General features: G+C 52.7%; 2 protein-coding genes across 5 annotated transcripts; one reads left to right on the forward strand and one right to left on the reverse strand.

The window, feature by feature from the left end:
* PINLYP (phospholipase A2 inhibitor and LY6/PLAUR domain containing) lies at positions 1 to 5,454 on the reverse strand. 2 transcript variants are annotated; one of them, XM_059381268.1, is made up of 6 exons: positions 5,365 to 5,454; positions 4,089 to 4,235; positions 2,789 to 2,905; positions 828 to 980; positions 471 to 614; positions 1 to 259 (listed from the first exon to the last, which is right to left on the reverse strand). In XM_059381268.1, the coding sequence occupies exons 2-6, from the start codon at positions 4,156 to 4,158 to the stop codon at positions 105 to 107; spliced, it is 639 nt and encodes a 212-aa protein (XP_059237251.1). In that variant the 5' UTR covers positions 4,159 to 4,235; positions 5,365 to 5,454; the 3' UTR covers positions 1 to 104. The 2 variants fall into 2 exon arrangements, with proteins under 2 accessions (XP_059237251.1, XP_059237250.1); XM_059381267.1 differs by lacking the exon at positions 5,365 to 5,454 and adding an exon at positions 4,346 to 4,463.
* On the forward strand, positions 5,373 to 27,167 carry XRCC1 (X-ray repair cross complementing 1). Of its 3 annotated transcripts, none has more exons than XM_059381266.1 (17): positions 5,373 to 5,457; positions 5,830 to 5,922; positions 15,076 to 15,186; positions 21,561 to 21,719; positions 22,593 to 22,667; positions 22,763 to 22,868; positions 23,095 to 23,204; positions 23,279 to 23,390; positions 23,615 to 23,870; positions 24,167 to 24,283; positions 24,472 to 24,565; positions 24,701 to 24,833; positions 25,185 to 25,239; positions 25,334 to 25,473; positions 26,375 to 26,465; positions 26,768 to 26,843; positions 26,948 to 27,167. In XM_059381266.1, exons 1-17 carry the CDS (start codon positions 5,407 to 5,409, stop codon positions 27,059 to 27,061), a joined length of 1,893 nt encoding a protein of 630 aa, XP_059237249.1. In that variant the 5' UTR covers positions 5,373 to 5,406; the 3' UTR covers positions 27,062 to 27,167. The 3 variants fall into 3 exon arrangements, with proteins under 3 accessions (XP_059237249.1, XP_059237248.1, XP_059237247.1); XM_059381265.1 differs by having other exon boundaries at positions 5,407 to 5,508; XM_059381264.1 differs by having other exon boundaries at positions 5,407 to 5,508; positions 25,188 to 25,239.
* Positions 27,168 to 27,888: the final 721 nt, after the last annotated feature.

Below are 27,888 nucleotides of genomic sequence, written 5' to 3' on the forward strand. Positions count from 1 at the left end.
ACAAGAACTCAGGCTTGCTTGGTTAACCTGTTTAATGTATAGGCACATGGGGAGTTGGAGGCTGGGGACACATGGAGACCCCAAGCCACATATTCCTCAGTTCTTCACTCCACCCTGCCAGAAGGCTGGGGTGCTGGAAGGCAGTCGGCTCGGCGGAGGAAGTAGATATAAGAGGCTGAAGGCACCTGGGCCCCGGCTTTGGCATAGCAGGCACTCTCGGTAGCACAGCCCCGAGTGGCAAATTTGGGGTTGATGAGACCTGGGAAAGGGGGGATTTCAGAGTGGAGTCAGCCCCTAACCTCTTCTTCCTCACCACCCAGGGGGCTTTCCCGCCACTACCCCGCTTTCATGCCCCACTCCGCATGCCCTCCCCCAGATCCCCAGAGCCACCATCTCCCCTAGAACCTGGCAGTATGGGCCTCCAGTTCTGGGGCCCTGTCCCCTTGTCTAGAGATCCAGGTTCGCCTCACCAGCCTGCACGTTGCCAGCGAAGTAGACACAGTGGGTTTCCTGGCCAACACAGCGAGCTGACTGGGTTCCCGGACATGTCTCCTGAAAGGGCGCCACACAGGCTGGGCACTGGAGGCCATTCTCCGTCCGATTATTCTGGGGAGCTGGGGATGAGGGTGGAAGGTAAGGGGCAAGGGGGATGATGAAAGCCTTCCCTCACCTCACAGCAACCCCTGGGGGGACATGGGCTGCGAAGGGACACTGCCTCCATGGGTAAGGAAACTGAGGGGTGAGGGTCAGAGGCAGGTGGGGGCGCACACTGCGGGCCCTGGGGGTGGGCTGGAAGCTAGTGCTGTCGTGGCTGTGCTGGCACTCACGGGGCACTGAGCCCTGGTTGCAGCCGTCACTCTGGCAGCAGCGGGTGTTGGACACCATGTAGTCCTTGGGGCCCATCGTGGTGGACACGAATCCCGAGTAGCAGTCACTGTACTTCATGCAGGCCTTGTAGGTGTTCAGTGAGTGGCGGCCCTCTGAAGGATGGGGAACAGGAAGGGAGGGCTCAGGCGCCAGCTGACCCCGTTCTAGCATGGACCCCAGCCAGGGGCAGGAGGTTTGCCCAGTCCTGCACTTCCCACACCCTGCAACTGCCTAGGGAGGTCTCTTCTAGCGTCCCAAAGCCATGCCCCTTTATCTGCCTGGGGTATGGTCTAGAGTAGTTTATGGCCCCATTGCCATAGCCCCCGATCTGCCTTGATGGTCTCTTGAAGCTCCCCACTGCCAAGCCTAGGAGCCTGCCTGACAGGCCCACTCTCATCTTCCAAAGGTCCTACCTATGGCTACCGCCATGCTTGTGTGAAATGGTGTCTCCCAGTCTTCTCCACCTTCCCCTGCAGCTTCTGAATGCCTTCCAGCAAACCCTGGGAGAAGCCCCTACCCAACACCATATCCTCTAAGGTGGTCTCTTGCGGCCCCCACGTCTTGGTTGCAGTGGTCTCTTCCAGTCTCCCCTGCCTCCCTCCTCCCCACCAACTGGTGGTCTCTTCCAACCCAATCCAAGGATTTTCCTCAACCCCCCCCCCCCCAAGGTGCTTTTTCCCATCTTCCTCTCCCTGGCTCGCAGGATTAGAATCTCCTGGGGTGGCCTCTTCAAGCCCTTCCGGTCCTTTCACCGGCCTGCCAATGCCTGCTGGGTGGGTAGGGCAGCTTGCAATCCTCTATCCCGCCCTCCTTACACACCCTCTCTGGTAGGTGTGGTTTCTTCCTACAATCCAGGTGGCCCTCAGCCCCTGACACCACTTTCACACCTGCCCCATCATTCCTCCTCTTGTGCCTAACGAATGGTCTTTTTCTGCTTTGAATGAAAAACCCCGCGCCCTCCCCATCCGTGGTCTCTCCATCGCTCCCCTAGTCCTCCATCCTTTCTCAAGTCTTGGGCGGTCCCTTCCATTGAAGTCACACCCTCCTCTCCCATGTCACCCACCTGCCTCCCCATCTCCATTTACTTCTCTTCACGATGATTTGCTTCATACTTCAGCGTTATCTTTCCGCTCCTACCTGGTGTGGTCCCTTTTATGTCTCTCTCTCGATCTCAGTGTCTCAGTATCTCCTTCTCCTGTCAAGAATGGTCCCTTCCTGGGTGCCTGGGTGGCTCAGTGGGTTAAGCCTCTGCCTTTGGCTCAGGTCATGATCTCAGGGTCCTGGGATCGAGCCCCGCATCGGGCTCTCTGCTCAGCAGGGAGCCTGCATCCCTCTCTCTCTCTGCCTGCCTCTCTGCCTACTTGTGTTCTCTGTCTGTCAAATAAATAAATATAATCTTAAAAAAAAAAAAAAAGAATGGTTCCTTCCAGCCCGCACCACCCCACCATCCCCAGGGCGGGGAGGGGGGGGCGGGGGGGGGGCTCCTCCTTCTGTTTTGGATGATTCCTCCCTCTCACCCTAAATGGTCAACCTGGTCACATTCTTCCCAACCCACTGTCTTCTATTCTTCCCTTCCCCCGGGTCTACCTCCCGGCTGTTACATTCTACCGCTCACCTGTTCTGTTTCCCCATGTCTTTTTCTTTCCTCGCTTCCTCCCGCCAGACAAAGTCTCGACATCTGCCCCCACCCCCGCCCCCCCCCCCATCTAACATTTTGAAGAGTCTCCTTTCCCGAAATCCCTGAGAACAATGGCTTCTGTCCTCCCATTGAATTCACTTCCTTCCACTCACTACCTCAAGATCGTCTTTCCCTCTTCCTCCCACATGAGCGCCGTGATGATCCCTCCCTTGGCGCGGAGCTAAATTCACCCGTGAAGGCACTACCACCTCCCCAGCGGGGGACGTCAGGTCCTCCTCGTACTTGTGCACGACTCCCCGACGATGACCACGCATGCGTCCTGGCCGGCCTCGCAGACCTTCATTTTCCCGCTGCAAGTGGGCCCGGAGCCCCTGCACACTTCACAGCTCAGCGGGCACCCTGCAGTGTGGAGAGCCAGGCCGTCAACATGAGGGGCGTGGCCAGCGGACCAGAGTGCGACTTCAGAGTTCAAAGGGAGATGGGGCAAAAGGGGCCGGATTTGGAGTCCTGAGGGAGGAGGGACAGGTGTCTCCCTAATTGTTCATGGGTGGAGCACTGACGGCTGTCCAGAGAACTGTCCAGTGCTCTGGCTGGGACGCGGTGGTGAAGCCAGCAAAGCTGCTTCCAGGGGCGGGAAGCGACTCCACCAGGGAGCCTGTTTACCTAATTACAAGGTTGGGGACTTGGGACGCTAGGGTCCTCTGAGAAGGCTCGGGGACAGGGAGGGGTCCTGGCGAAGGTTTCCATGGGCTTTTGTGAAGCTTCAGGTCCAGCTGTTTCTTTCTTTCTCTCTTTTTAAAAAAGATTTAATTTATTTATTTGACAGAGACACCGCAAGAGAAGGAATTCAAGCAGGAACAGTGGGAGAGGGAGAAGCAGGCTTCCCTGCTGATCAGGGAGCCCAATGCGGGGCTTGATCCCAGGACCCTGGGATCCTGACCTGAGCTGAAGGCATATGCTTAACAACTGAGCCACCCAGGCTCCCCATGGTCCAGCTGTTTATTGGACATGAGAACAGGTGTAGGTCTTGGGAATGGTAGGAGCTCAGGCAGGGGAATCTGAGGCTGGGGTCTTCATCCCAGATCAAGAAGGGAGAGTCAAGACGAGGAAGGCAGAGTGGATGGACTCCTTGGTCCTAAGAGAGGAGGCAACGGGGGCCCAGACACCTGGGTCCTGGGGAAGGTGGAGCTTGTCTGAATTCCCGCATCTAAAGGAAGGGGGGCTGGAGTCTGAATTCTAGAATCCAGGGAGAAATGAAATCTTTTCTCCCCCATGCTGCCCACCCCCCAGCTTTTTTGCCCCCTTTCTAGTCATGCTGTCGTCCAATTCCTAGAATTCATGTCTTGTTTTGAGAATTTGCTTGGGGAAAAGAGGATTCAGAGCCCACCAAGCTCCCCCCTTTCTCAGGGATCAAGTCCCATGAGCTTTTGAGCTTTTCTTCCTTTGGGGCCCCAGGCTTTCTCTTCCTTTACTCTCTGCCTACACCTAGATCTGAATTCTCAGGACACCACCTCTTTCCCTCTCCAGGACCTTGCTGAGTGCTCTCTCACGGTCCTCATGGTCCAGACCCCTTGTCACTTACCCAGACCCAGGAGGGTGCAGAGCAGTGTAAAGGCCAGCAGGAAGGTCACGGGTTTCACGGGAGTCCTCATGGTGAGTGAACCTGTAGTCCCAGGTCCCCAGCCCTTATAGGAAGCTGAGGAGGGGCGGGTCTGGATCCACCTTCACCCTGGGGTGAGAAATAGCTGAGGTCAGATCTCAGGGCAGGCCTTTGTGGCTCTGGGTTGAGGATATGGGACCAGAATCCAAAAGGGGCATGGGCATCTCATGCTCAGCCACCTGCTCTGCAGGGACCCCAGGACTCTAGGCTTCTAGACGCCTCTTCCATCAAGGCCCAGAAAGTCACTTCTCTGTTTTTTGGCCTGAAGTCCAAGGTCAGAGTCAGGTCACTTGATTCCCTGTAGGTGTAGGGTGGCTGCTAGGACTGAGATCCCCTCTCTCTTCTCTCTCTTTCCAAGGAGGCACCCAGCGTGGGTGGGGCCCTATTTGGGAGCGCCCAGCATGTCCAGGCTCGTTCTGCGGGGGATTAGGCGCCCTGTCTCTCTTCCTCCTTCGTGCGCTTGGCTATATTCCCTGTTCTGTGTTTGGGCTGTCCCCAGCTCCAACCCCGCCTGGGGCTGCACCTTTGGGTCTCACGGGGACCGAACTGAGGGATGCCTGTCAACAGGCAGGGGAGGGCGTGGTAGGAGACAGATGCCCACAGGTCACATACTGGGAAACTGAGGCATCGGAGAAAGCATTCTAGCTTGGGTGTATCTGGTTTGGATGCATACTTTGGGTCTTACTTAGGTCTTTGATCCACTCTTTCTTAGCCTCAGGCATAACCCTGGAGAGATCGGATATTTTGTTCGCGTGTGCATGACTGTGGGGGTAGCGGGGAAGAGTGTTAACAGTAGGAACCGCTGGAAAGGATACTGTAGCGGTATGCACGAGGCTCCCTAGGAAAAAACCAGTCAGGTCTGCGTGCTCCTAAGGCTTCAGTTTGGGCGGTGACTGCATCGTCCAATGAGAATGGCGAATTTTTTCTAGGGGCCAATCCCGGAGGCCGCTTCTGTTGCCAGGCGCCCCGAAAGCAGCGTGTGAACGTCGACGGGAGGCGGGGCTTAGAGGAAAGCCCGTTGCTAGGGAACTAAGAGCCTGGCTTCGGAGAGGCGCGACTGGGCCTGCGCGGCGTCGACGCGAGAGCCGGCGCGCCGCGGTTTGAAAGGCCCGAGGCCTGTGCGCTTGCGCACTTCAGCCCGCGCAGGGGGTTACCAACACCCCCCACCCCCCGCCCCGAACGCCCCCCAAACTCGGACCTTCTTTCATCCTTCGCGCCAGGCGCAGCCCAAGACGTTAACATGCCGGAGATCCGTCTCCGCCATGTGGTGTCCTGCAGTAGCCAGGACTTGGTGAGGAGCTGGCTTGGGGGAGGTTGGAAGACGTCAGGGAATCCATGCGGGGTAACTACAGGAACTTCGGGAGTGTGAAAGGGAACTTCATGGCAGTCTGTGGCGGGTCGTGGGGGAATTCCAGGAGACTATGAGGGAATTCTGGGAGAGATGTGGAACAGGGGAACTTCCGGGCAGGAAAGGAGGAACTGGGGAGCATCCAGGAGAAACTGTTATAGGGGGACTCCAGGCAGGGTGTGGTGGGATTTACAGGGACTTTTAAATCTGGGGAAGTGCAGAGGGCTCGGGAGGACTCAAAGGAATAATCTGAGAGTCGGGGACCGAGCTCTCTTCCCTGTACCCTTACTTTCCCTTTTCCACACTTATCTCCAGACCCACTGTGCAGAAAACCTTCTCAAGGCGGACACTTACCGAAAATGGCGAGCAGCCAAGGCAGGCGAGAAGACCATCTCGGTGGTGCTCCAGGTGATCCTGCCCTCCCCCTGTCTCCTTCCTATAGGAGTCTGGAGACTCAAGGTCCAGACACTGCTCTTGAGCCAACTGGCAGTGGGTTAAGACACTCTCCCTTCTGGACTTCAGCTTCTTTACCTGGAAAATGGGCAGTGTGATTGCTGTGCCCCTTAGCAGAGGACAAAGGTGGTTCCAGGACTAGGCCAGGATGACCATAGGAATCAATGTGTGGCCCGGGTAGGTTGCTTTTATTTTTTGGGCCTCAGTTTCCTTGGCTGGAACAGAGTGAATCATTTTCAGTATCCTGCCTTTTGGATCCTGCCTGTCAGTGGGCTCAGGGTTGAAAGGTGTTTTGGAAGATCATGGAAACCCATCAGCTCCATTTTAAAGATGGGGAAACTGAAGCAGGAGTGGGGGAGGAGTGACATGGCCAGGCTAAGTGTCGTTCTAGAATGCTTGCCAGGTTCTCCGGAGTGCTCTCACCCACTCTTCATCCCAGTGCTGTGAAGTTGGAGGGAGGCACGGAGGAAAGCGTGGTTTGACCCCAGATGGTTACAGAATACCAAACGGGCTGTTCCTGTCATGGATAAGAAACTGGTGGGAGGAGAGAGCGCTAAGTGTGTTTGAAGCATCTGCTCTGTGCTGGGTCCTGGCCTGGATGGTGTCGCTGTTCACAAGCTTGGTGTGATGCAGGGGCCCTTCTCACTATCAGTCAGGGCGTGCTAAGGCTCAGACCCACATTGGTGCTCTGGATACTTCGTTACATACTGCACTGGCTTTCTTGATCTTGACACTACTCCTTCTGAACGGAAGGGTCTTTGGGGAGGGATGTTGCAGAGCAAGGCTTATGGATTGTGTCAAACATTTTCTTGGCCCCTTTCTTGCCCAGTGGTTCTGAAAAAGTCTGGGCTCACAGAGCCTTTTTAAGAATTAGAGAGAAGCTGAGGATTTTCTCCCCCGGAAAAATATGTGGTCCTATAAGACTTTCTGATTTTAGACATTTAAACATCTTCTCAGTCCTTAGCAGAGTAATAATAATGAGAGCTGGCCTCGATTCAACGTTGAAACTGCCAGTTCTGGTTTTGAACACCTCACGTGGATCACCTCATATTGAATCTATAAAAATCCCATGACTTAGAGTTTAGTATTATCTCCATTTGAGAGATGAGGAAACTGAGTCCCAGAGAGGTTATGGCACTTGGCTAAGAGCCAGTGTTTTAAACTGAGGGAGGCTCCAAAACAAACAAATAAATATATAAACTGAGGGAGGGTACAGATTGCTCATGATTTAGTCTTGGGACCTGGATTCAAGTCCCCGTCTCTCCCTCTTACTCATTCTGTGACCTTGGGCACATTTTTTCATTTCTCTGTACCTGTTTTCTCACCTGTCCATTGGGAATAATGAGATCTGAGCCCAGGGTCATTGTGAAAATGTGGTGACATAATGTCTGTAAACCTGCTCTGTCAACAGGTGGATGTTTGTGTAAAGGGAGGGATTCATGTTTTTATTACTGGGTTATGATTCTCCGAGGCTCTCTTAGGACCAGGTGACCCTGGGAGAATCACATTCCATTCCGTACCCCAGTTGCAATGGGAGCAGAGATACCAGAGGCAGGAGAGATGTGACAGGGATGCAGGAACCAGAGGGGCCAGAGGGCTCTCTGGTCTGGGAGACTGAGGGAGATATTGTAGCTGTCACTGAAATGGGAAACTCAGAGAAGTGGCAGCTTGAGAAGGTGATACCTTCAGTTGGGATGTGCAGGTGTGCCGTGACTTCGGGACACCTGGGGTCCAGGCTGCAGTCAGAAATCGGAAGGGGCCTAGATGAAGACAGAGGTGTGGAAGTTGTCAGCACGGGGGCAGGTCCTGTAGCCTTCGGAGTGAATGGATTCTCATGTTCATTCATCCACTGAGGAATTATGAAGCACCTTTATAGGCCAAGCACTGTTTTAGGTCCTGGGGCTGTACAAAGACACACGAGACCAAAATATGTTAGTCCTGTGGAGCTTTCACGTTAGGAGGAAAAGACTGACAAACCAATGTGGAAAGCACGTCAGATGGATGGTGAATGCTGTGGAGGAAAATGAAACCCTTGAAAGGAGAGGGGAATGCTCCAGCTGGGGGAGGAGGCAATGGCAAGAGGTTTTTCTTTTTCTCTTTTTTCTCTTATTATTATTTTTTAATATTTATTTGAGAGAGAGCATGAGAGAGGAGAAGGTCAAAGGGAGAAGCAGACTCCCCATGGAGCTGGGAGCCCGATGAGGGACTCGATCTTGGTACTCCAGGATCATGACCTGAGCTAAAGGCAGCCGCTCAACCAACCGAGCCACCCAGGTGCCTGGTTTTTTTTTTTTTTAAAGATTTTATTTATTTATTTGACAGAGAGAAATCACAAGTAGATGGAGAGGCAGGCAGAGAGAGAGAGGGAAGCAGGCTCTCTGCTGAGCAGAGAGCCCGATGCGGGACTCGATCCCAGGACTCTGAGATCATGACCTGAGCCGAAGGCAGTGGCTTAACCCACTGAGCCACCCAGGCGCCCCATGTTTTTTTTTTTTTTTTAAAGATTTTATTTGTTTATTTGAGAGACAGAGAGCACAAGTTGGGGGAGGTGCAGAGGTAGAGGGAGAAGCAGACTCCCCACTGAGCAGGGAGCCAGGACACTGAGATCATGACCTGGCATCCAGGAGAAGGCCTCCCTGAGCAGGTGTCATTGAGCACAGTGAGCTGCATAGAGATCTGGGGAGGAAACAGACTCGGAGGCGACCTGGCATGCTGGAGGAACAGCAAGGAGCCCAGTGTGAGCGCGGTGGAGCTGGGCAGGGGAGGAGGGAGGAGAGATGAGCTAATGGGGCAGGGTTGGAGGGCCCCCAGTGGGCTGACGGCCCAAGAGCCCCTGTGAGTACTTGAGTACTTGAGCTTTTACTCTGGATGAGTTGGGAGCTGAAGGGCTCTGAACAAAGGACGTCCAGAAGCGGACTTAGCTTCTCACAGAATCCTGCTTCCCTTGTTGAGAATAAAAAACACGGGGCAAGTGCATCATAGCAGCTGTTAATTTTTCCTACGTGAGAGACACCTGGGGCAATCTGATTGTGTTTGGCGATGCCCAATATGCAGTGTGACTCCGAATTTGCCTAACGCTAATTCTGGTTCTTGTTAAGAGAGTGGAAAGGCAGACGTGTCCGGACACTGACGCCTATGGACTAACCCGGGGAGCGTTCTGCCCTGTATTGTTTTCCTCCCAACTCTGTTATGCAACATCTGGATTGCCACACAGGGTGCAACCCCTGCTCGTGACGGCCACACACACATCTCTTTTATTTGCACCGCGGATGGAGTCTCCATGGCTAACCGGTCGGCAGCTCCCGGAGGGGAGTTCCAGCCTCTGGGCTCACTGCTCCTGTGCTGGAGGGCATGGCTGGGATGGGGTCCAGGTAGCTCTGCGGCCCCGCTGACGTGCGCTCTTCAGAAGAAATGCCTAGTAGCAATGTGGCCCATGTTTCGCGGTGGTTTTTCAGTGGCTCTCTGACCACTCAGTTCGCCCTCATGGTGTTTTAAGCTGTCCTTTGCTTTTTTAATGTGTAACAGGTGTACAGTGAAGGGCATGGTTCAGCGAATCCTCCCGGACTGCAACCTTCGTATTCCCCACCCACTCCCGAGTCACAGGAGGGGTCCAGGCCCCCCACGCTCCTTCCTGTCACTGCCCCCCACAATGGTAGTAACCACCATCCTGACTTTTCATTTATTTATTTATTAAAATGTTTTAAGATTTTATTTATTTATTTGACAGACACAGATCACAAGTAGGCAGAGAGGCAAGCAGAGAGAGAGGAAGGGAAGCAGGCTCCCTGCTGAGCAGAGAGCCCGATTCGGGGCTTCATCCCAGGACCCTGGGATCATGACCTGAGCCAAAGGCAGAGGCTTTAACCCACTGAGCCACCCAGCTGCCGTCCATCCTGATTTTTAGTAGCACAGGTTCATTTTGCCTTGTTTTGAATTTTGTGTAGATGGAAGCTCACAGTATAGACGTGGTTGCTGTCAATCAGTATGTTTGTTATTTCGAGCCTGTCGGTGGGTTTAGCTGTGGTTGGCTTGTTCTCATTTCCCTATAGTAATACGGAATTAATAGCTGGAGAACACCACTGCAGTTTTAGTAACTTTTTTTTTTAAGATTTTATTTATTTATATGAGAGAGAGAGAGAAAGAGCAGGGGGGAGGGGCAGAAGGAGAGGGAAAAGCAGACCCCCCACTGAGCAGGGAACCCTATAAGGGTCTCCATCCCAGGACCCCGGGATCACGACCTGAGCCAAAGGCAGATGCTTAACTAACTGAGCCACACAGATGCCCCAGTTTTATTAACTTTTTGAATGAGTATTATATGAATATGGTACAAAATTTAAAAGGCACAAAAGGGTTTACAACCCCTCTCACTGCTTGCTCCCACCCCCTCCTGCTCCCTCCATAGGCAGCCACTGTTGGCAGTTTCTCACCTGGCCCTCCGGGATCGCTGAGCCCCCGTAAACAGTTTGTCCGCCTCTTCCACCAAGTACATTGTATATGCACCGTTCTCCTCCTCTCCCCCACCCCCAATTTCTTTCAAATAACAATAGATCTTGGAGCTCTACTGGCACTGGGTAAAGTTCTACCTGATTCCTTTAAATGGAGCATAACCTTGCCTTTCCTGGACATGAAACAGTTTTTTAACACCATGTTTCTTGGGAACTTTGTGAGCCTTCCCAGCCCCATTTGTTTTCCTGTTGTGAGTTATGCCTTCCTGAGAATGGTGCACGTGAACCTGGCCACAGATGACTGTCATCTCATGCTTGAGCCCGTCTCCTAACCACAAACACAACACTCATTTTTTTTTTTTTTTTAAAGTTGGTGTGTAGCCCAGTGTGGGGCTTGAGCTCACAACCTTAAGATAAAGACCTGAGCTGAGATCAGTAGTCAGGTGCTTAACCAACTGAGGCCAGTTGCCCCACATTTTTTTTTAAGATAAAATTGACATAACATGAAATTCACCATCTCAACCATATAAAGCATACAGTTCAGTGGGTTTGGGCATCTTGACAGCGTTCAGCTGTTACTGCCGCTAGTTGAGAACATTTTCATTGCCCCAAGAAACCCCATCACCATTCAACAGCCTCTCCTTATTCTCCTGCTCTCCAGGCTGCCCCTGGCAACCTCTGATCCACATTCTGTCTCTATAGATTTGTCCCTTCTGGACCTTTCACCTAAACTGGATCATACACTATGACCCTTGTGTCTGGTTTCTCTCACCGAGCACGCGCTCATGGTTTCTACGTATTGTGTCAGCCTTTTCTGTTCCATCAGTGGATACACCATATGGTGTATGTCCGCTCATAAACTGATGGACGTTTAGGTTGTCTCCGTGTGGGAACAGAGTAGTTGGAAATTCTTTACCACAAAGAGGAAATACAAGGCAGTATGTGGGCGTGTTCAAAGTAGAAGTATATATGCAGAAAAAAATCATTCACTCAAAATACAGATTGAGTCTTGTGCTTTGTCACAGAGAAGTAAAGATAGTGGCTTTTTTTTTTTTTTAAGATTTTATTTATTTATTTGACAGAGAGAGACACAGCGAGAGAGGGAACACAAACAGGGGGAGTGGGAGAGGGAGAAGCAGGGGGAGTGAGAGTGGAAGAGGGAGAAGCAGGGGGAGTGAGAGTGGGAGAGGGAGAAGCAGGCTTCCTGCCGAGCAGGGAGCCCGATGCGGGGCTTGATCCCACGACCCTGGGATCATGACCTGAGCTGAAGGCAGCCGCTTAACGGCTGAGCCCCCTAGGCGCCCCAAGATAGTGGCTTTTTACCTTAAGGTTTGAAATAGGAGAGTTGAGAAAGAGTGTAGGCTGTAGGCAGGAAGCTGCTGGGTCAAATTTTTCTCCACCGTTAGCCATGTGTGACATGTGAACTATTTCTTTAACCTGTCTGAGCCTGTTCGCCCATCTGTAACACCGGGAGAGGTAACAGACCCTTCCTTCTAAGGTAGTTGTGTGGTGAGGATTCAGTGATGCCCGGCCCACAAAGAGCTCAGCCAGTCATGATAGATAAGAGTCATGGCCTCTAAAAGATGTCCGCATCCTGATCCCTAGAACCTGGGCAGAGAGGACCCTATGGACACGATGAAGTTAAGGATCTTGAGATAGTGAGATTAGCTTGGGTTATTTGGAGGAGGTGGAGGAGGAGAAGGAGGAGGAGACCCAGCGTCCTCACAGGGGTCCTTATAAGGGAAAGAGGGAGGCAGGAAAACCAGAGAAGGAGACATGAAGAGGGAAACAGAGGCTGGAGTGATGCCCTTGCTGGCTTTGGAGATGGAGGAGGGGGCCACAAGCTGAGGAATGCTTGTGGCTTCTAGAAGCTGGAAATAAGGCACAGAACATATTTTCCCCTAGAACCTACAGAAGGAATGCAGCCCCACTGACGCCTGGATTGAAGCCCTGTGACACCAAATTTCAAGCTTCTGACCTCCAAATCTGTAAGAGGTACTGTTTTTAGCCAGTGAGCTTGTGGTCATCTGTTCCAGCAGCAGTAGGAAACAAGGACACCAGGGCCCCAGCACACAGTGAGAATCTGAAAGTGTTGGTTGTGATGATTCCTTTGTGACAAATGTGGACCTTGAGGAAACTACCTCACCAAAGCCACTTGGTCAGGAAGAGTAGAGCCCAATTTACAACTCAGGGGGCATTTGTTCCTTCAGCAAATGGTTGCTAGGTGCTTTCCATCTGTCCATCAGGAACGTATGAAAGGCTTTCTGTGGGAACAGTGTCAGCTGATACTTATGGAGCATTTGGTCTGTGGCAGGCACTATTCAAGGGGCTTCACACGTAGCCGTCATTTGAATCTTCACAATGACACTCGCTGTTAGAAGTTGTCACTGTGCCCATTTTACAGGTTAGGAAACAGGCACAAGGGGTAAGGTGAAACTCTTCGCTCTAGGATTACACAGACCATACACTGTTCAGTGTTCAGGACACAGTGGGGAATGACTTAGATATTGTCTTTGCCCTCATGGAGCTTAAAAGTCTGGTGGGGGAAACAGATGCTAGACAAATGCAAACAAAAAGCATTGTTACATAATATTAAGTGGTGATAACTGAAGAAAAAGAAAAGTAGTTTAGGCAGGGGGAATGGCAAGTGCAAAGGCCCTGTGGTGGAAAGGAGCCATTCTGTTCTTGGAATGGAAGGAAGGCCAGCACGGCTGGAGGAGAGCCGTCAAGTGTGGCAGGAGGCTGAGAAGTCAGACTAGGACCTGTGTATCTAGGCAGCACCGCACACTGTCCCAGGGTTCAGAGCTGTGAAGGCAGGGGGAGCCTATTCCCTCAACACCGCCTCTTTCCCCAGCGTACCTGTCATGTGGCAGAGGAGTGCATGTGGACTCCAATCAGCCTTCATGAGCTCCAGGCCCCGCTCTGCCACTCACCAGCTATGCGACCGTGGGGTAGTTACATAACCGCTTCCTGCCTCCGGTGGCTCATGTGTTAAGTGGAGGTAATAATAGCCCCCGTCTGGCAGAGCGGTTGGGGAGGAGAGGAGATGCACAGATTACGTGTCTGCTGCAACGTGAGCACCTCAATGTTTGCTGCAGGTGCTCCTGCAGTGTTATTTTTGTGAGTCATCTCAGCTCCTTTCAGAAGGAGGGTTATTATGACAGCCCATATTCCACACAAAAGGAAACCATCGCTCAGAGAGGTTGCATGGCCCCCAGGCTTGCACAGCTTGGAAATGGCAGGGTTGGATTTGATCCCAAGCTCGCCTCCCCCGAAGTCCAGGCTCCTTTCTCCCTAGTAGGGATGTTCCTGTTTGTGGCAACAGGTAGGCAAAGTCTGGGCGACCTCTCGATGGGGGGTGATGGGGCTGTCCAGAGCATCAGATGCTCCTGGGGCGGTGGACCAGGTACCTTTGAAAGCTGTGATGGCTTGTGATTCTAGAAGCCAAAGAGAAGAGCCTGAAACTGGAGAGCAGACTTGCGTCAGCCGTTCCTAACTGCCTTCCACCCTCACATGGCTTTCTGTGCCTTTAACTGTCAAGACAGGAATGGCAGAGCATTGGTGGGGAGCCTTCCTCCACATGATTACTCTTTTCTTCCTTCAGAAAGTAATTATGGTGGGGCGCCTGGGTGGCTCAGTGGGCTAAATCCTCTGCCTTCGGCTCAGGCCATGATCCCAGGGTCCTGGGATGGAGCCCCGCATCAGACTCTGCTCAGCAGGGAGCCTGCTTCCTCCCCTCCCCCACCTGCCTCTCTGCCTACTTGTGATCTCAGTCAAATAAATAAAATCTTTAAAAAAGAAAAAAGTAATTACAGGGGCACTGAGTGGCTCAGTGGGTTAAGCATATGCCTTCAGCCAGGTCATGATCCCAGTGTCCTGGGATCGAGCCCCATATCAGGCTCCCTGCTTGGCAGGGAGTCTGTTTCTCTCTCTGCCTGCTGCTCCCCGTGCTTGTGCACTCTCTCACTCTTGTTCTATCTCAAATAAGTAAAATCTTAAAAAAAAAAAAAAAAAAGAGTAATTATGGAGGATTGACTGACAGTGCCTCCTGACCAGCCGGGCACGGTGCCTCCTACATGCTGTGCAGTGTGGCCTGGTATTCGCGTGTGTACTCCTGGAGTGGGGGATTTTCCCCATTTTACAGATGAGGATACCGAGGATCCAAGAGACTGGCTGAAATGGCCATTTCCGCAGTGTATGGCAGAGCTGGGATTCAAACCCAGGAATCCGTGGTGAGCAAAACTACACCAGGCCCGTACCCTGAGGGAGCTTCCTCAGAATCCTGTGTGACCAGGGAGACGGGACAGATGTGCCATTTGAATGCATGGTTACTTGAATGAAGTCGGAAGCCTGGCAGGTGGTGTCAAGGAGAGCTCCAAGGTGGCAGGTTCCACATGGATCTGGCAGAGTCTGGAGATGTTGGGGAGGCAAGCATGGGGGCTTATGCATTTACCCAGGGAAAATTTTCTGAGCTCCTACTCTGGGCCATGCCGTGTGCTACAGGCGGGGGACACCGTGTCACCCCTCGCCCTGGCACCCACAGTCACTGAGCTGATATTACAAGGAGATGTGGCGGCCCAGTGGGGGGTCATCCCTCTTCTGAGTTTCCTCAGTGAGGCCAGGGGCAGCGCAGGCACTGACAGTGGCTCTCTCCCTCCCGCAGTTGGAGAAGGAGGAACAGATACACAGCGTGGACATTGGCAATGATGGCTCGGCCTTTGTGGAGGTGCTGGTGGGCAGCTCAGCCGGAGGTGCTGGGGAGCAAGACTACGAGGTAAGCAGGGCTTTAAGATGCGCCCCATGCTAATCCCTGCCCCTGGAGCCCATCACCCCTTTCCCCCTGGGGTAGGTGCCAGGCTGGTGTAGAGATGAGTCACACTGCCCTCTGTCTTCTGGAGGAGGAGGCACAGGTGAAAAACTACACACGGGGGTGGGGGCATAACTAGACATACTTGTCTCGTCTAAGGGACAGCCGCTGCTTGAGAGCAAAACCGCTCTTCTCTGGTCCCTGAGGTTCTCACAGATGTCCTGGCTAGTTGAGATTCCGCATTGATTGGGATGCCTCTGTTAGTCACTTCATATGGGACAAATGTTTACAAGAAGCGATGCTTTTTGCTCTATTACAGATATTTTTATTTTTTATTTTTTAAAGTTTGTATTTATTTGAGAGAGAGAGAAATCAAGTGTGGAGTGGGGGAGGACAGACGGAGAGGGAGAAGCAGACTTCCCGCTGACCAGGGAGCCTGGCATGGGCTTGATCCCAGGACCCCGGATCATGACCTGAGCTGAAGGCAGATGCTTAACTGACTGAGCCATCCAGATGCCCTTATTTTATTTTATTTATTTGGGAGAAGGAATGTGCCAGCTTGAAGAGCTGGGGGCCGAGGGAGAGGGAAAGAATCTCCAGCAGACTCCCTGCTTAGCTTGGAGCCGGACATGGGGCTCTGGCCCAGGACCCTGAAACTATGACCCAAGCTGGAATCAGAAGTCGCCACTTAACTGCCTGAACCATCCAGGTGCCCTGCCCTGTTACAAATATTTTAAAAGTTGGTACCATCTTTTCCCTACTGGTTGAATTCATTAGAGCTGTGTTGGTGAGACCATAGTTAGCCAGCTGTTTAATCCACAAAATGTCTTGGGGTAGAAATAAACCTACTTGAAAAAGCAGGTTTACAATTTAAGTAAACAGTAAACCAGTTTTCTACGAGATGAGTTTTTCCCATGCAGTGAGAAATTGTTTTTAGTTGAAGTATATTTTGTGTACAATAAAATGCACAGATCTTAGTGTACAGGTCAAGGAGTTCTGACATCTGTATGCACCAGTGTAACCGGACCCCAAGTCAGGACACGGAGCAGTACCAGCATCCTGGGGAGGTCACTCGCACCGCTTTGCAGTCATGCCCCGTGCTCCCACCTTTGCCAGCTCAGGCAGCCTCTGGTCTCTTCTGTCACTACAGACTAGTTTTGTCGGTGGTAGAATTTCATATAAATGGAATTTGCCCTTTTTTTAATGGCTGGCTTTTTTCACCATGTCCTGATTTTCGGGATTCTTCCATATTGCTGAGACCACAATTTGTTTCTCCATTCTCTTGTGGGTGGGCACAAGCTGCTGTGAACATTTTTGTACAAGCCTCTTCATGGAGATCTCTTCTGGGTGAATACCTACGAGTGCAATTATGTTCTCTTAGGGTAAATGGATGTCTTAACCTTACTGGACTTGACAGTTTCCAAAGTGGTTGTACCATTTTACGTTAACCTTAGCGGAAGCTGAGAGTTCTAGTTGTTCTGTATCCTTACCTGTCCATGATGTTGCCAATTGTTAATTTCTTAAATTTCAGCCATTCAGATGGCACATTGTGGTATTTTATCATGGCTTTAAGTTGCATTCTTTCTCCTGACAAGTAATGACATCGTGTAACCTTTCATGTACTTACTAGCCATTCATTTATCTTACTTTATGAAATATCTATTCAGGTCTTTTGGTTTTTTTTTTTTTTTTTTTTTTTTTTTTGGTCCTGGATGTTAATCATGGGCTTGTTTATTTTTTTCTTTCTTTTTTTTTTTTTCAGATACATGTGTTGCAGATTTTTCCCCCAGGCTGTGACTTGCCTTTTCATTATCTTTAAAAAATTTTTAATTAAAGCATAATTACCATATAGTGTTATAGTAGTTTCAAGTGTGCAATGTAATGATTCACCACTCCTGTGCCTTACTCAGTGCTCATTGTGGTCTGTGTACTGACCTTTCCATTATCTTAACAGTACCTTTTGATTGAGCTGATGAAGTCCAATCAAGGTGTTTTTTTGTTTGTTTTTTTTTTAAGTTTCTTTTTCTCTTTCTTCCTTCTTCCCTCCCTTCTTCTCTCCCTCTTTCTATGTTTCTCCTCTTTTCTGTCTTACTGCTAAGTGCCTTTTGGGTTCTGTAAGGAATATTTGTCTGTCCCAAAGTCACGATACTCTTTGTATTAATTTCTTATCACTGCTCTAACAAATGGCACAAACTCAGTGGCTTAAAGCTATAATACAAACTTTCTTACAGTTCTGTTTTAGTGGGCTAAAATCTTAGTGTTGGCAGGGCTGGGTTTCTTCTGGAGGTCCTAGGGGAGGATCCATTTCCTTACCTACCGCAACTTCTAGAGGGTGCCTGCATTTCTTGGCCTGTGGCCCCTTCCGTCTTCAAAGGCATCTGCTTCCATCCTTACTTCTCTGACTCTCCTGCGTCGCTCTTTCTTATAAAGACCCTTGTGATGACACTAGGCCCACCTGGATAATCCAGGCTTATCTCCCCACCTCAAGATACTTAATCACAGGGGCGCCTGGGTGGCTCAGTGGGTTAAAGCCTCTGCCTTCGGCTCAGGGCATGATACCAGGGTCCTGGGATCAAGCCCCATGTCGGGCTCTCTGCTCAGCGGGGAACTGCTTCTTCCTCTCTCTCTGCCTGCCTCTTTGCCTGCTTGTGATCTCTGTCTGTCAAATAAATAAATAATCTTAAAAAAAAAGATACTTAATCACATCTGCCAAGTCCCTTTTGCTATGTTCACAGGTGCCAGGGAGTAGCACATGGACCTCTATGGGGTGCCATGATTCTTCCTACTGTCATCTTCTGTGTTTTCTTCTAGAAGCTTTATAATTTTAGATTTTACATCTCTGGTCCATCTCAAATGAATTTTTGTATATTGTGTGAAGTAGAGGATAAGGTCCTTTATTTCTTTTTCTTTCCTTTTTTTTTTTTTTTTAAGTTTGTTGAAAATATTCTAAAAAAAGATTTTCCTGGGGTGCCTGGCTGGCTGAGTCAGTGGAGCATGCAACTCTTGATCTCAGGGTTGTAGATTCAAGCCCCACATTGGGTATAGAGATTACTTAAAAATAAAATCTTTAAAAAAATGATTATCCTTTTCCCACTGAACTGTTTTGGCTCTTCTATTGCAAAGTGATTGGCATATATGTGTATTTCTGTACTCTCTGTTCTGTTTCATTGATATGTACGTTTATCTTGGTGCCAATACCACACTGTCTTAATAGTAAATACTGAAATCAGATTGTGTTGGGCTGGCTTCTATCTTGGTCTTCAGTAGTCTCTTGACTATTCTACCTCCTTAGCATTCATTTCCATGTAAATCATAAAAACAGTTTGTCAATAACTTTATTTATTCCAGACTTACAGAAAAGTAGTACAAAGGATTCCCCGATAATCTTCACTCAGATTCCTCAGATGTTAACACATGGGTACATATTTTTCAGTGAACTGAAAGTAGGTTGCAAACATGATTCCACATTATCCTCGTACACTACAGTGGATATTTCCTAAAAAGAGAGACATTCTCTTACTTACTTAATAAATAAATAAGAAGCCCCAGCAGCCTTCCTCATAACATCACATTGGCCAGCTGGGTCATGTGCCCAACCCTGACCAGCCACTGGCAGAGAGAATTGAACTGCTTGGACCAGGCATGGCTCATCCTTCAGTATTGGGCACACAGGCTTTCCACTCTTTTTCAGAACTGCCTTGTCCATTTGATTCTCCTTGTCCCTCATCATACTGTCAGGATCTCCATTTATTTCTTTAAACTATTAAATGTACTTTTGTATTATGTTTGATAATTTAAATGGATGCAGCCTTGGTAAGTCAGAGTCCGCAGTTTTTGGTTTCTGCTGCTGTTTCCATATGCCTCACTGTGTGTGTGTGTACTTCTGATCTTTGGGAATGTGTCTGTGGGGAATGTCTGAGGACCTGGTTTGACATACATTCCTCCAAAAAGGATCTGCCACCGCATGGGTGATCTTGTGTACACAGGTCTGCTGGAGGAAAGATGTTAGGGTTTGAAGCCGATGGCCAAGCCAAGAAAGAGTTCTCGAGACCTCTTTGGTGCAAAAAAGCTGGTTTTATTAAAGCACTGGGACAGGACCCAGGGGACAGAAAGAGCTGCACTGGTTTCATGAGGAGTGGCCCATTATATACTTTCAGGTTGGAAAGGGCTTAAGGATAGTGTAAGCCTCCCAGGTATTTTGGAAACAAGGTTTCCAGAATCCTGAGGGGGCTAGCTATTGTTAAGAAAAAGGTCATTTATTTTAGTAAAAACTCAGTCCTCTTCAGATATATATCAGTGAGTCATAAGCTTGGCGGATGACTACCAACATATATCTTGGGGGACAGAGATAAAGGACGCTTCCAAAGGAGTTTTTATTTGTTAAAGTACACTTAGAGAGGGGCACCTGGGTGGCTCAGTAGGTTAAAGCTTCTGCCTTCAGCTCAGGTCATGATCTTGGGGTCCTGGGATCGAACCCCACATCGGGCTCTCTGCTCAGCGGGGAGCCAGCTTCCCTTCCTCTCTCTCTGCCTGCTTCTCTGCCTACTTGTGATCTCTGTCTGTCAAATAAATAAATAAATAGTCTTTTAAAAAGTACATTTAGAGGATCCTGGGGCTCAGGCTGAGATGGCCTTTTTTTTTTTTTTTTTAAGATTTTATTTATTTATCAGAGAGAGAGAGAGGGTGAGAGTGAGCACAGGCAGACAGAATGGCAGGCAGAGGCAGAGGGAGAAGCAGGCTCCCTGCTGAGCAAGGAGCCCGATGTGGGACTCGATCCCAGGACGCTGGGATCATGACCTGAGCCGAAGGCAGCCGCTTAACCAACTGAGCCACCCAGGCGTCCCTGAGATGGCCTTTTGACCTTAGCAAAGTATTAGCATTGAGGCAGCTGAGTTCCTAGAGGAATGTCACTCTGCCTGTCTCAAGGACTTGTCAGTGGGCTGGCTGTAGGTGGTAAGGAAATTGAAGAATTTTTTTTTCTGCTTTTGTTTCGCATATCAGGACCACTTAAAGTCTTCAGCTTGGGTTTTTCCCTGCAGATAGCTCATATGAATTTTGTGCTCCAAATCATTGAGAGTACAGACTTGTGCTTAGGATTCTTCCAGATCTCTCTTGTTCTCCAGAGCAAAGGCCTCCCACCGACTCACTCCACAAGGCATTTTCCCCTCATTTACTCACGGAGAGTGTTGCCCTTTGAGGAGGCTCAGCTCTGTTGGAGTTGGGTGATGGTCTGTGAGGAGCTGCTGTTCTTCCTTGACCAGAGAGCCCAGGCTTTATCTTCTGTTCCCAACGACCACCACCACCCACCATCCATTAAAATTACATTCTCTGGTACCCAGAGTCAGCACCCAGGCAAACACCAACCTCAGTGCCACCCGCCCTGTGGGTCAGGGTCCTGCCAAGAAACTGAAACCACACCAGTTACTGTAAAGAGACTGTAACATAACGAATTAGCAACTATATATTGAACCCAGGAGGCAAGAAGACTCAGGTGCAGAGTAGAAGTAGTGCAGGGAGCAGCTGCCACCCCTTGGGTGGGGGGAGCAAAAGGACATGGTTGTAATTCCTGAAGCCTCAATGTTTAGAAGCTCGGAAGTGGGGTTCACAGAGCTGAAACGCAGACCTGCTGGAATCCCTGAGATGGTCCGGATGATACCAGCTCTGCAGATGTTAAAACACTGAAACCAGATTCCCCTGTGGCCCTGGGGAGGGCTGCTGCCAAAGCAGGAGCGTGGTCAGGGGTGATGCTTGCAGGGGCCGCCGGAAGCCAGAGCTCAGAAGCACATCTCTCCTCCCTCCTTTTGCTTCTCGGCCTCTCTGTGGCTCCCCCTACTGGCAGGGCTCCTGGGAGGGAGCGGCTGGACAGGAGCCACGTTCCTGCCCAGTGCTGAGCCCCAGGAGAATCACTTAGAGCTGGTGCAGCTCTCCTAGCCCCCTGGATTCCGTTCTCCCGGGCCTGGCCTCCGTACTTGCTCTGCTTTCCATGAACTCAGCCGTGCATTTCCAAAAGGTGTTTGAACATTGTGCCAGCCATTGTGATTATTCTCTAATGGGAGGGTCGGTGGGGTGGGCTCTGTGGCCAGCGAGAGAAGAGCCTGTGTAAGAACTGGGCTGTGGTTTATGGAGACCTGGAAGTGTAGGGATCCCCGGTGCCTGTGTTAGGGGGGAACTGACTGGCGGCCCAGAAGCAGGGGAGAAGAGAGGCTTTGAGGCATGTGGAGGTGCAGGCCAGATCTGGTGACTCTCTGGACCCTGCCCAGGCACCTGCTTTCTTCTCGGCCCCTGGGAGTTGTCATTGAAGTCAGCCAGTCCTGGTTCTCCTTCAGTGTTTCTTCCCCCAGGTCCTGCTGGTCACCTCGTCTTTCATGTCCCCTTCTGAGAGCCGCAGTGGCTCAAACCCCAACCGCGTTCGCATTTTTGGGCCCGACAAGTTGGTCCGGGCAGCAGCGGAGAAGCGCTGGGACCGTGTCAAAATCGTTTGCAGCCAGCCTTACAGCAAGGTACCTTGGGGCGGGAGCTGGGGGCGCAGGGTCCTCGGTCCTGGGCCAGCATGGAGTCCCAGAGGGCTAGGAGGATGGGACAGCCGGTCTCCTCCGGGGATCAGGAGGAGGCTGGTTCCCAGAGGTCACTGAAGCGGGTTTGTGATCCTTCCCATAAGTGATTCCCTAGAGGATGTCTGGGAAGGGTGCACTGCAGGATCTCAGGGGAATGGGAGAAGGGGGCAGCTGACTTGGCACAGGAGCAGTCTGACAGTTACCATCATGGGATCTGGAGTCAGGCACTGGGTCTACCACTTCTTAGCTGTGTGACCTTGGGCAAGTGACTTAACCTTTCTGGCCTGTTTCCTGCTCCTCGTAGGGTTGCAGTGAGGTAGGGATGCTAAGCTGTGGTAACAGTGAGACTCGAGTATGTCATGATATCACACTGTGGAAGTAGACTTCTTCTCGGGGTCCTGTGTTGGGGGATGTTTGGCCGGTCATCCAGGGACCTGGGCTCTGCGTCCAGCCGGAAGAGTGGAAAAGCGCCTGGAGAGCATTTCTGTGTTCCAGATGTGGCACTCAGGGCTCCCTTCCCTTCTGCAGTTAGGAATTTGGGCGTGCAGGAGAGGATTCTGCTCGGACCCTCAGCAGCCTCTGCTGCTGGCCACGCGGCTGATGGAGCTGGTACATGTAGGGCTTACAGCTAAGCCCGGCCCAGTTAGGGCTCACTAGCAGCTTGATGTTATTATCGTCCTCATTGTCCTCTGGGCACCTCCCTAGACATGTTTGTCCATAAGAGGCAAAGAGCCATAAAGGGTCTCCCCAAGTGAAAGGGGTTTGGGGCCAGGCCTCTGTCTTTGGCCAGACTTCCTGACACTATCCCTTCATTCCCAGGACTCCCCCTATGGCCTGAGTTTTATACGGTTTCACAGCCCCCCAGACAAAGAGGAGGCAGAGGCCTCACCCCAGGTAAGCTCTACCCGGCACCCCCCAGAGCCTTCTCCCTACTGCTTCACCCCTGCCTGCCAACAGCCCCTCACTGTGCTGACCTTGTGAGACCTTAGAAGGTGACCAAGCTTGGCCAGTTCCGCGTGAAGGAGGAGGATGAGGGTGCCAACTCCCTGAGACCCGGCGCCCTCTTCTTCAGCCGGATCAATAAGACGCCCCCAGGTGGGTGTGGAAACTTGAGTCCTCAGTGAGCCCAGGGTTGGAACCTGGACGTGGGTCTGAGGGAGAAGGAGCCTAGGGACTCCTGAATCAGAGGGAGGAGGCGGCTGGAGGCCTGGACTCCCGGATCACTACTGGGCTTTGGGAACAACACTCTGTCCCCTGGGTAGCAGTGGAAGGGTCTCAGGGCCCAGCCCTCTCACCCCGGCTCCACGTTCTCCCTCGGTAGCCACAGCCAGTGACCCGGCAGGACCCAGCTACGCAGCTGCCACCCTGCAGGCCTCTAGTGCCGCCTCTTCAGCCTCTCCCGTCTCCAGGGCAGTAGGCAGCACCTCCAAGGTGAGACTGTCAGACCCTGGTGGGGTGGAGAGGGCGGAGAGAGGCTAGAGGCTCAACTCATCCCAACGTCTCAGCCTCAGGAGTCCCCTAGAGGGAAGAGAAAGTTGGATTTGAACCAAGAAGAAAGGAAGACACCCAGCAAACCATCAGCCCAGCCCTCACCACCCGCTGTCAAGAGACCCAAATGTGAGCGCTGGCTTCATTGTTCTCAAAGGGGCCTGTGCTCTTCTGTCCTCGGAGAGGAGGGTTTGGGGACCTGGATGCTCGAGTCTCAGGGAGGAGGGGCTGGAGGTCCTGACTCCTGGGTCTGAGGGAGGAGGGGGCTGGGGGCAGGACCCATGGGTCTGGGGGAGGAGGGACTGGGTTTAGTCCTAGCAGTACTAAGTGAATCCACTCTTTGGCCTCCCCAGTGCCAGCTCCCACCCGCACCCTGGCCACCACCCCAGTCCCTGCCCCAGCACGAGGCACAGTGCCAGGAAAGTCCCGAGAAGGCACCGAGCCCAGGGGACCCCGAGCTGGCCCGCAGGAGCTGGGGAAGATCCTTCAGGGTGTGGTGGTGGTGCTGAGTGGCTTCCAGAACCCCTTCCGCTCGGAGCTCCGGGACAAGGCCCTAGAGCTGGGGGCCAAGTATCGGCCGGACTGGACTCCAGACAGCACCCACCTCATGTAGGCCTGTGCCCTTCTCCCCACCTTGCCCCCCCGCCACTTCCCCGTCTCCTTCTGACTCCTCCGTCTTCATTTCTCTTTCTCTCTGTCTACTCATCTGGCTGTCTCTTCAGTTCTCTGTTTCCTCTGCCTTTTTTTCTGATTCCTACATCTTTCCCTTGGTCTCCGAATGTCTTTTTCTGTTTCTCTCCGATCTGTCTCTGGCTTCTCCTTCTTCCCCCATCCTGTCTCTCTCTCCCTTTCCCTGCTCAGACCACACCTGACTGACCACACCCTCCCCTCTGCTTCCCCACCAGCTGCGCCTTTGCCAACACCCCCAAGTACAGCCAGGTCCTAGGCCTCGGAGGCCGCATCGTGCGGAAAGAGTGGGTGCTGGACTGTCACCGGATGCGGCGGCGACTGCCCTCCCGGAGGTGAGGTCTCTGTTGCGGCTGGCTGCGCTCACCGGCGGCTTCAGTGGGGTCCTTCCAGAGCTGGAGGCCAGGGCATCCTGAGTGATTACTAAATGCCAGTTGCTGTGGCTTGCTGAGCGCCTGCCCCCCGCCCCATCTCCCTGGAAGATACCATATGCTGTTTGTCTGAGCTCATATTCCTGCCCTAGGTACCTCATGGCAGGACCAAGCTCCAGCAGCGAGGACGAAGGGGGCTCTCACAGCAACAGCAGCGGGGATGAAGCCCCCAAGCTTCCCCGGAAGGTCCTATGCCTCCTGCCCTGATGTGGGGAGGGTGCAGTGCAGGGGGCCCTGGGTCCACCATGGCACCCCAGACTCTCCAGCCCTGCCTTCTGCAAGAACACACTCTCACACGCAGGCTGCTCCCTCCCTCCGCAGCGCCCCCAGACCAAAACCAAGCCCCCTCAGGCAGCAGGACCCAGCTCACCTCAGAGACCCAAAACCCCAGAAGAGGCCAAACCAGCCTCACCAGGACCCCAGGAAGACACTGACACTGATGGGGAGCAGTCAGGTCAGAGACTGAGGGGCCTGGGTCTGAGGGAGGAGGGGCTGGCGTCTCAGGTCTTCAGCTTGAGAGAAGAGGGGGCTGGGGGCCTAGACTCCGGGGTCTGAGGGAAGAGAGGGCTGGGATCCTTGGGTCTGAGGGAGGAGGAGGGGCTGGGGGCCTGGACTCCCAGGTCTGAGGGAGGAGAAGTCTGGAAACCCAGATTCCTGCATTTAAGGGGGGTGGGGGTCCCAGATAACTGCACCTGGAGGGCAGGTGAGGTCGGCGGTTAGCATGCCTATGTCCGTGCCTGGGCCGGAGACTGGGAGGGAGGGTTACCAAGCACGTGCTTTGCATTGACTAAGCTCCCACTCACAGAAGAACGGGGTAATGCGGCAGAGGATTCTGGGGATACTGAGGATGAGCTGAGAAGGTAAGGTGGGGCTCGAGGTTTGAGGTGGCCCCAGGCTTGGGTGGAGGGGGATCTGGTCTGAATGCTCTTCCCCCACCCCTGTGGGCTCTCCCAGAGTAGCCGAGCAGAGGGAGCAAAAGCAGCCCCCTGACCAGGGGGAGAATGGCGAGGACCCATATGCAGGATCCACAGATGAGAACACAGACAATGAGGGTCCCCCAGAGTCTCCCGAACTGCCGGTTCCCGAGCTCCCAGGTAGGAAATCCCTCCCTGCCTCCCGAAGTGGGATTTGTCTTTCTCAGTTCTCAGCTATGATCCCCCAGCCAACCCTCAGATCACAGCTGCTCCCCATGACCTGTGACTTGTCTCCCCACCTCCTTCCCCTGTACTCCCTGCCTCTGCTTCCTTCTTGTTGCCTTAGGAAACAGGCATCCATCCTCCCATGCCTTCCCTCTCTGTTCCCCCTCCTGAATTCCTGCTGTGACCACATCCATCACAGCCCAGTGCTGGGCATGTCCCCCTTTGGCTTTCCACTCCAGTACGAACGGCACCTCCCTCACCTGCCCTGCAGGCTCGGTTTCTTCAGAGTGGGAGGTCACCCAGGTGCACAGATGGCATGGGCACTGATCTCTGTGGCCACCTAGGTGGTGATGGCATTGCTGTTTGTCACCCCAACACGAAGGCATGGGGTGTGGGATGGGGGCAGGGGTCAGAGCCTTGGTCGGCAGAGCATAGAGGGAGAAGCTGGGCAGCCAGGGTCTGAGCAGAGGGGAGGGTGAGTGGTGATTGGAAGAGGCCGTGTCCATCTGGCTCCTTGTGGGTGATGGGCAGGAAAGCACTTTGATCCTCCAAAGCTCTAAAAATGGCATCGCAACTTCATGGTTTGGAGAACCATGTTAAAGTGGAACAAAGGAAAGAGCTGTCCTGAAGGTCAGAGCCCGAGAAGGTACCGGAAAACACCCCGCTCCCGGAAAAAGGTTCTGATGGGCCTGGCTGTGAAGCACCGTTTGTCCTGGACCTCTCTGCCAGGGTTGCGTGAACACCCTCCCCAGCGCCGGCCTCCTTCTGTCTTGTTCTGAGTGTTCTGGGGCTCCTGCCTGGGGCTTCAAAATGCGTGGGGGCCTCACACTTGGCTCCTCCACCCTCTCCCCTGCAGACTTCTTCCAGGGCAAACACTTCTTTCTGTACGGAGAGTTCCCTGGGGATGAGCGGCGGAAGCTCAGCCGCTATGTCACAGCCTTCAACGGGTCAGTGCGCAGGGGTGGGGGCAGGGGTAGGGAGGGGCGTTGCTATCTTGTGGGAGGGAAAGCTAGCGGGAGCCAGAGAAGGGGCACACATGCAGGGTGGGCACGAGTAGCTTTCCCTCTCCTTCTCATCTCTAAAATGGGACTCTCCCGGCCCCCCTTCTAAACGGAGTGGCAGTGGTGGGAGCCCTTGGCATTGTGGCTGTGGCAAGGCTGGCACAGGGGAGCACCGTGGGGGCCCGCCGCAGGTACCTTGGAGAATGGTTGAGGACACCGATTCTCCGCTTCTCTACGTGTCCTGCCAGGGAGCTTGAGGACTACATGAGCGACCGGGTCCAGTTTGTGATCACAGCACAGGAGTGGGACCCCAGTTTTGAGGAGGTAGGTTCCAGAGGGGCAGGGAAAGGGACACCCAACCTGCCCTGTGTCACCTCCCTCCTCTCCTCACTCGCATCTTCCCATATGCACCCTGCCCCACCTTGCAGGCCCTGATGGACAATCCCTCCTTGGTGTTTGTCCGCCCCCGGTGGATCTACAGTTGCAACGAGAAGCAGAAGTTGCTTCCACACCAGCTGTATGGGGTGGTGCCCCAGGCCTGAAATATGTGCTTGCACGTGTGTGTTTGCATGTGCGTGCGTGTGCACACGTGCGCGCACGCACACACACGCACAGATGAGCTTAATAAAGGTGACCTGGTTTGCTGCAGCTGCCCCTCTTACTCGAAAGTCTCCTGAACCTCCTTGAGGCTCCCAGCTTTCTGTCCTCTGTTTGGTTCATGCTTCCCTTCCGAGGGTCAGATATCTTGGCTGCCTTGAGACTGCTGTCCTGGGAAGAATGGGGAGCTCTCTCAGGGGCTTGGTAGGGAAGGAGCTCTGTTACTTCTCCCTGGTCGCTTACCGTGGTGCCAGGTGGCAGGGAACTGGGGTTCTAGCCCTCTGAACCCATTCCTGGGTCTTGTTTGTCCCTCTGTGGATCCCGGGCTGGAGGCCTGGATCTCGGGAGCTGGGCTTCTCTCCTGAAGTCCGGCTCAGCTTCCCTGGGCCAGGGATATCTCCTTTTCTCCAAGGCTTTCACAAAAGTGGCTGTAGAACTGTCAGCCTCCACCGCAGCTAAGTTGGAAACTGAACGGGGAGGTAGAGAATCGGGCAGAAGCTAGGACGGAATCCTAGGCTAGGGGCAAGGCGCGGGCAGAGGCCAGGAGGTGAGAACTAGCCTGGCTCCCCAGGGTCAGTTGTTTAAGAGGGTTTGGGGCCAGATCTGTCTGGAAGGATGGACATAGTCCTTGGAGCTGTGCTCTCTGACACCATAGCCCCTCGACTCGGGTCGCTATCTGATGCAGGGCTCGATCCCAGGACTCTGGGATCATGACCTGAGCTGAAGGCAGAGGCTTTAACCCACTGAGCCACCCAGGTGCCCCCCGGGTAGC

The sequence above is a fragment of the Mustela nigripes genome, chromosome 17 (genome assembly GCF_022355385.1).
Source record: "Mustela nigripes isolate SB6536 chromosome 17, MUSNIG.SB6536, whole genome shotgun sequence".
Lineage (NCBI taxonomy): Eukaryota > Metazoa > Chordata > Mammalia > Carnivora > Mustelidae > Mustela > Mustela nigripes.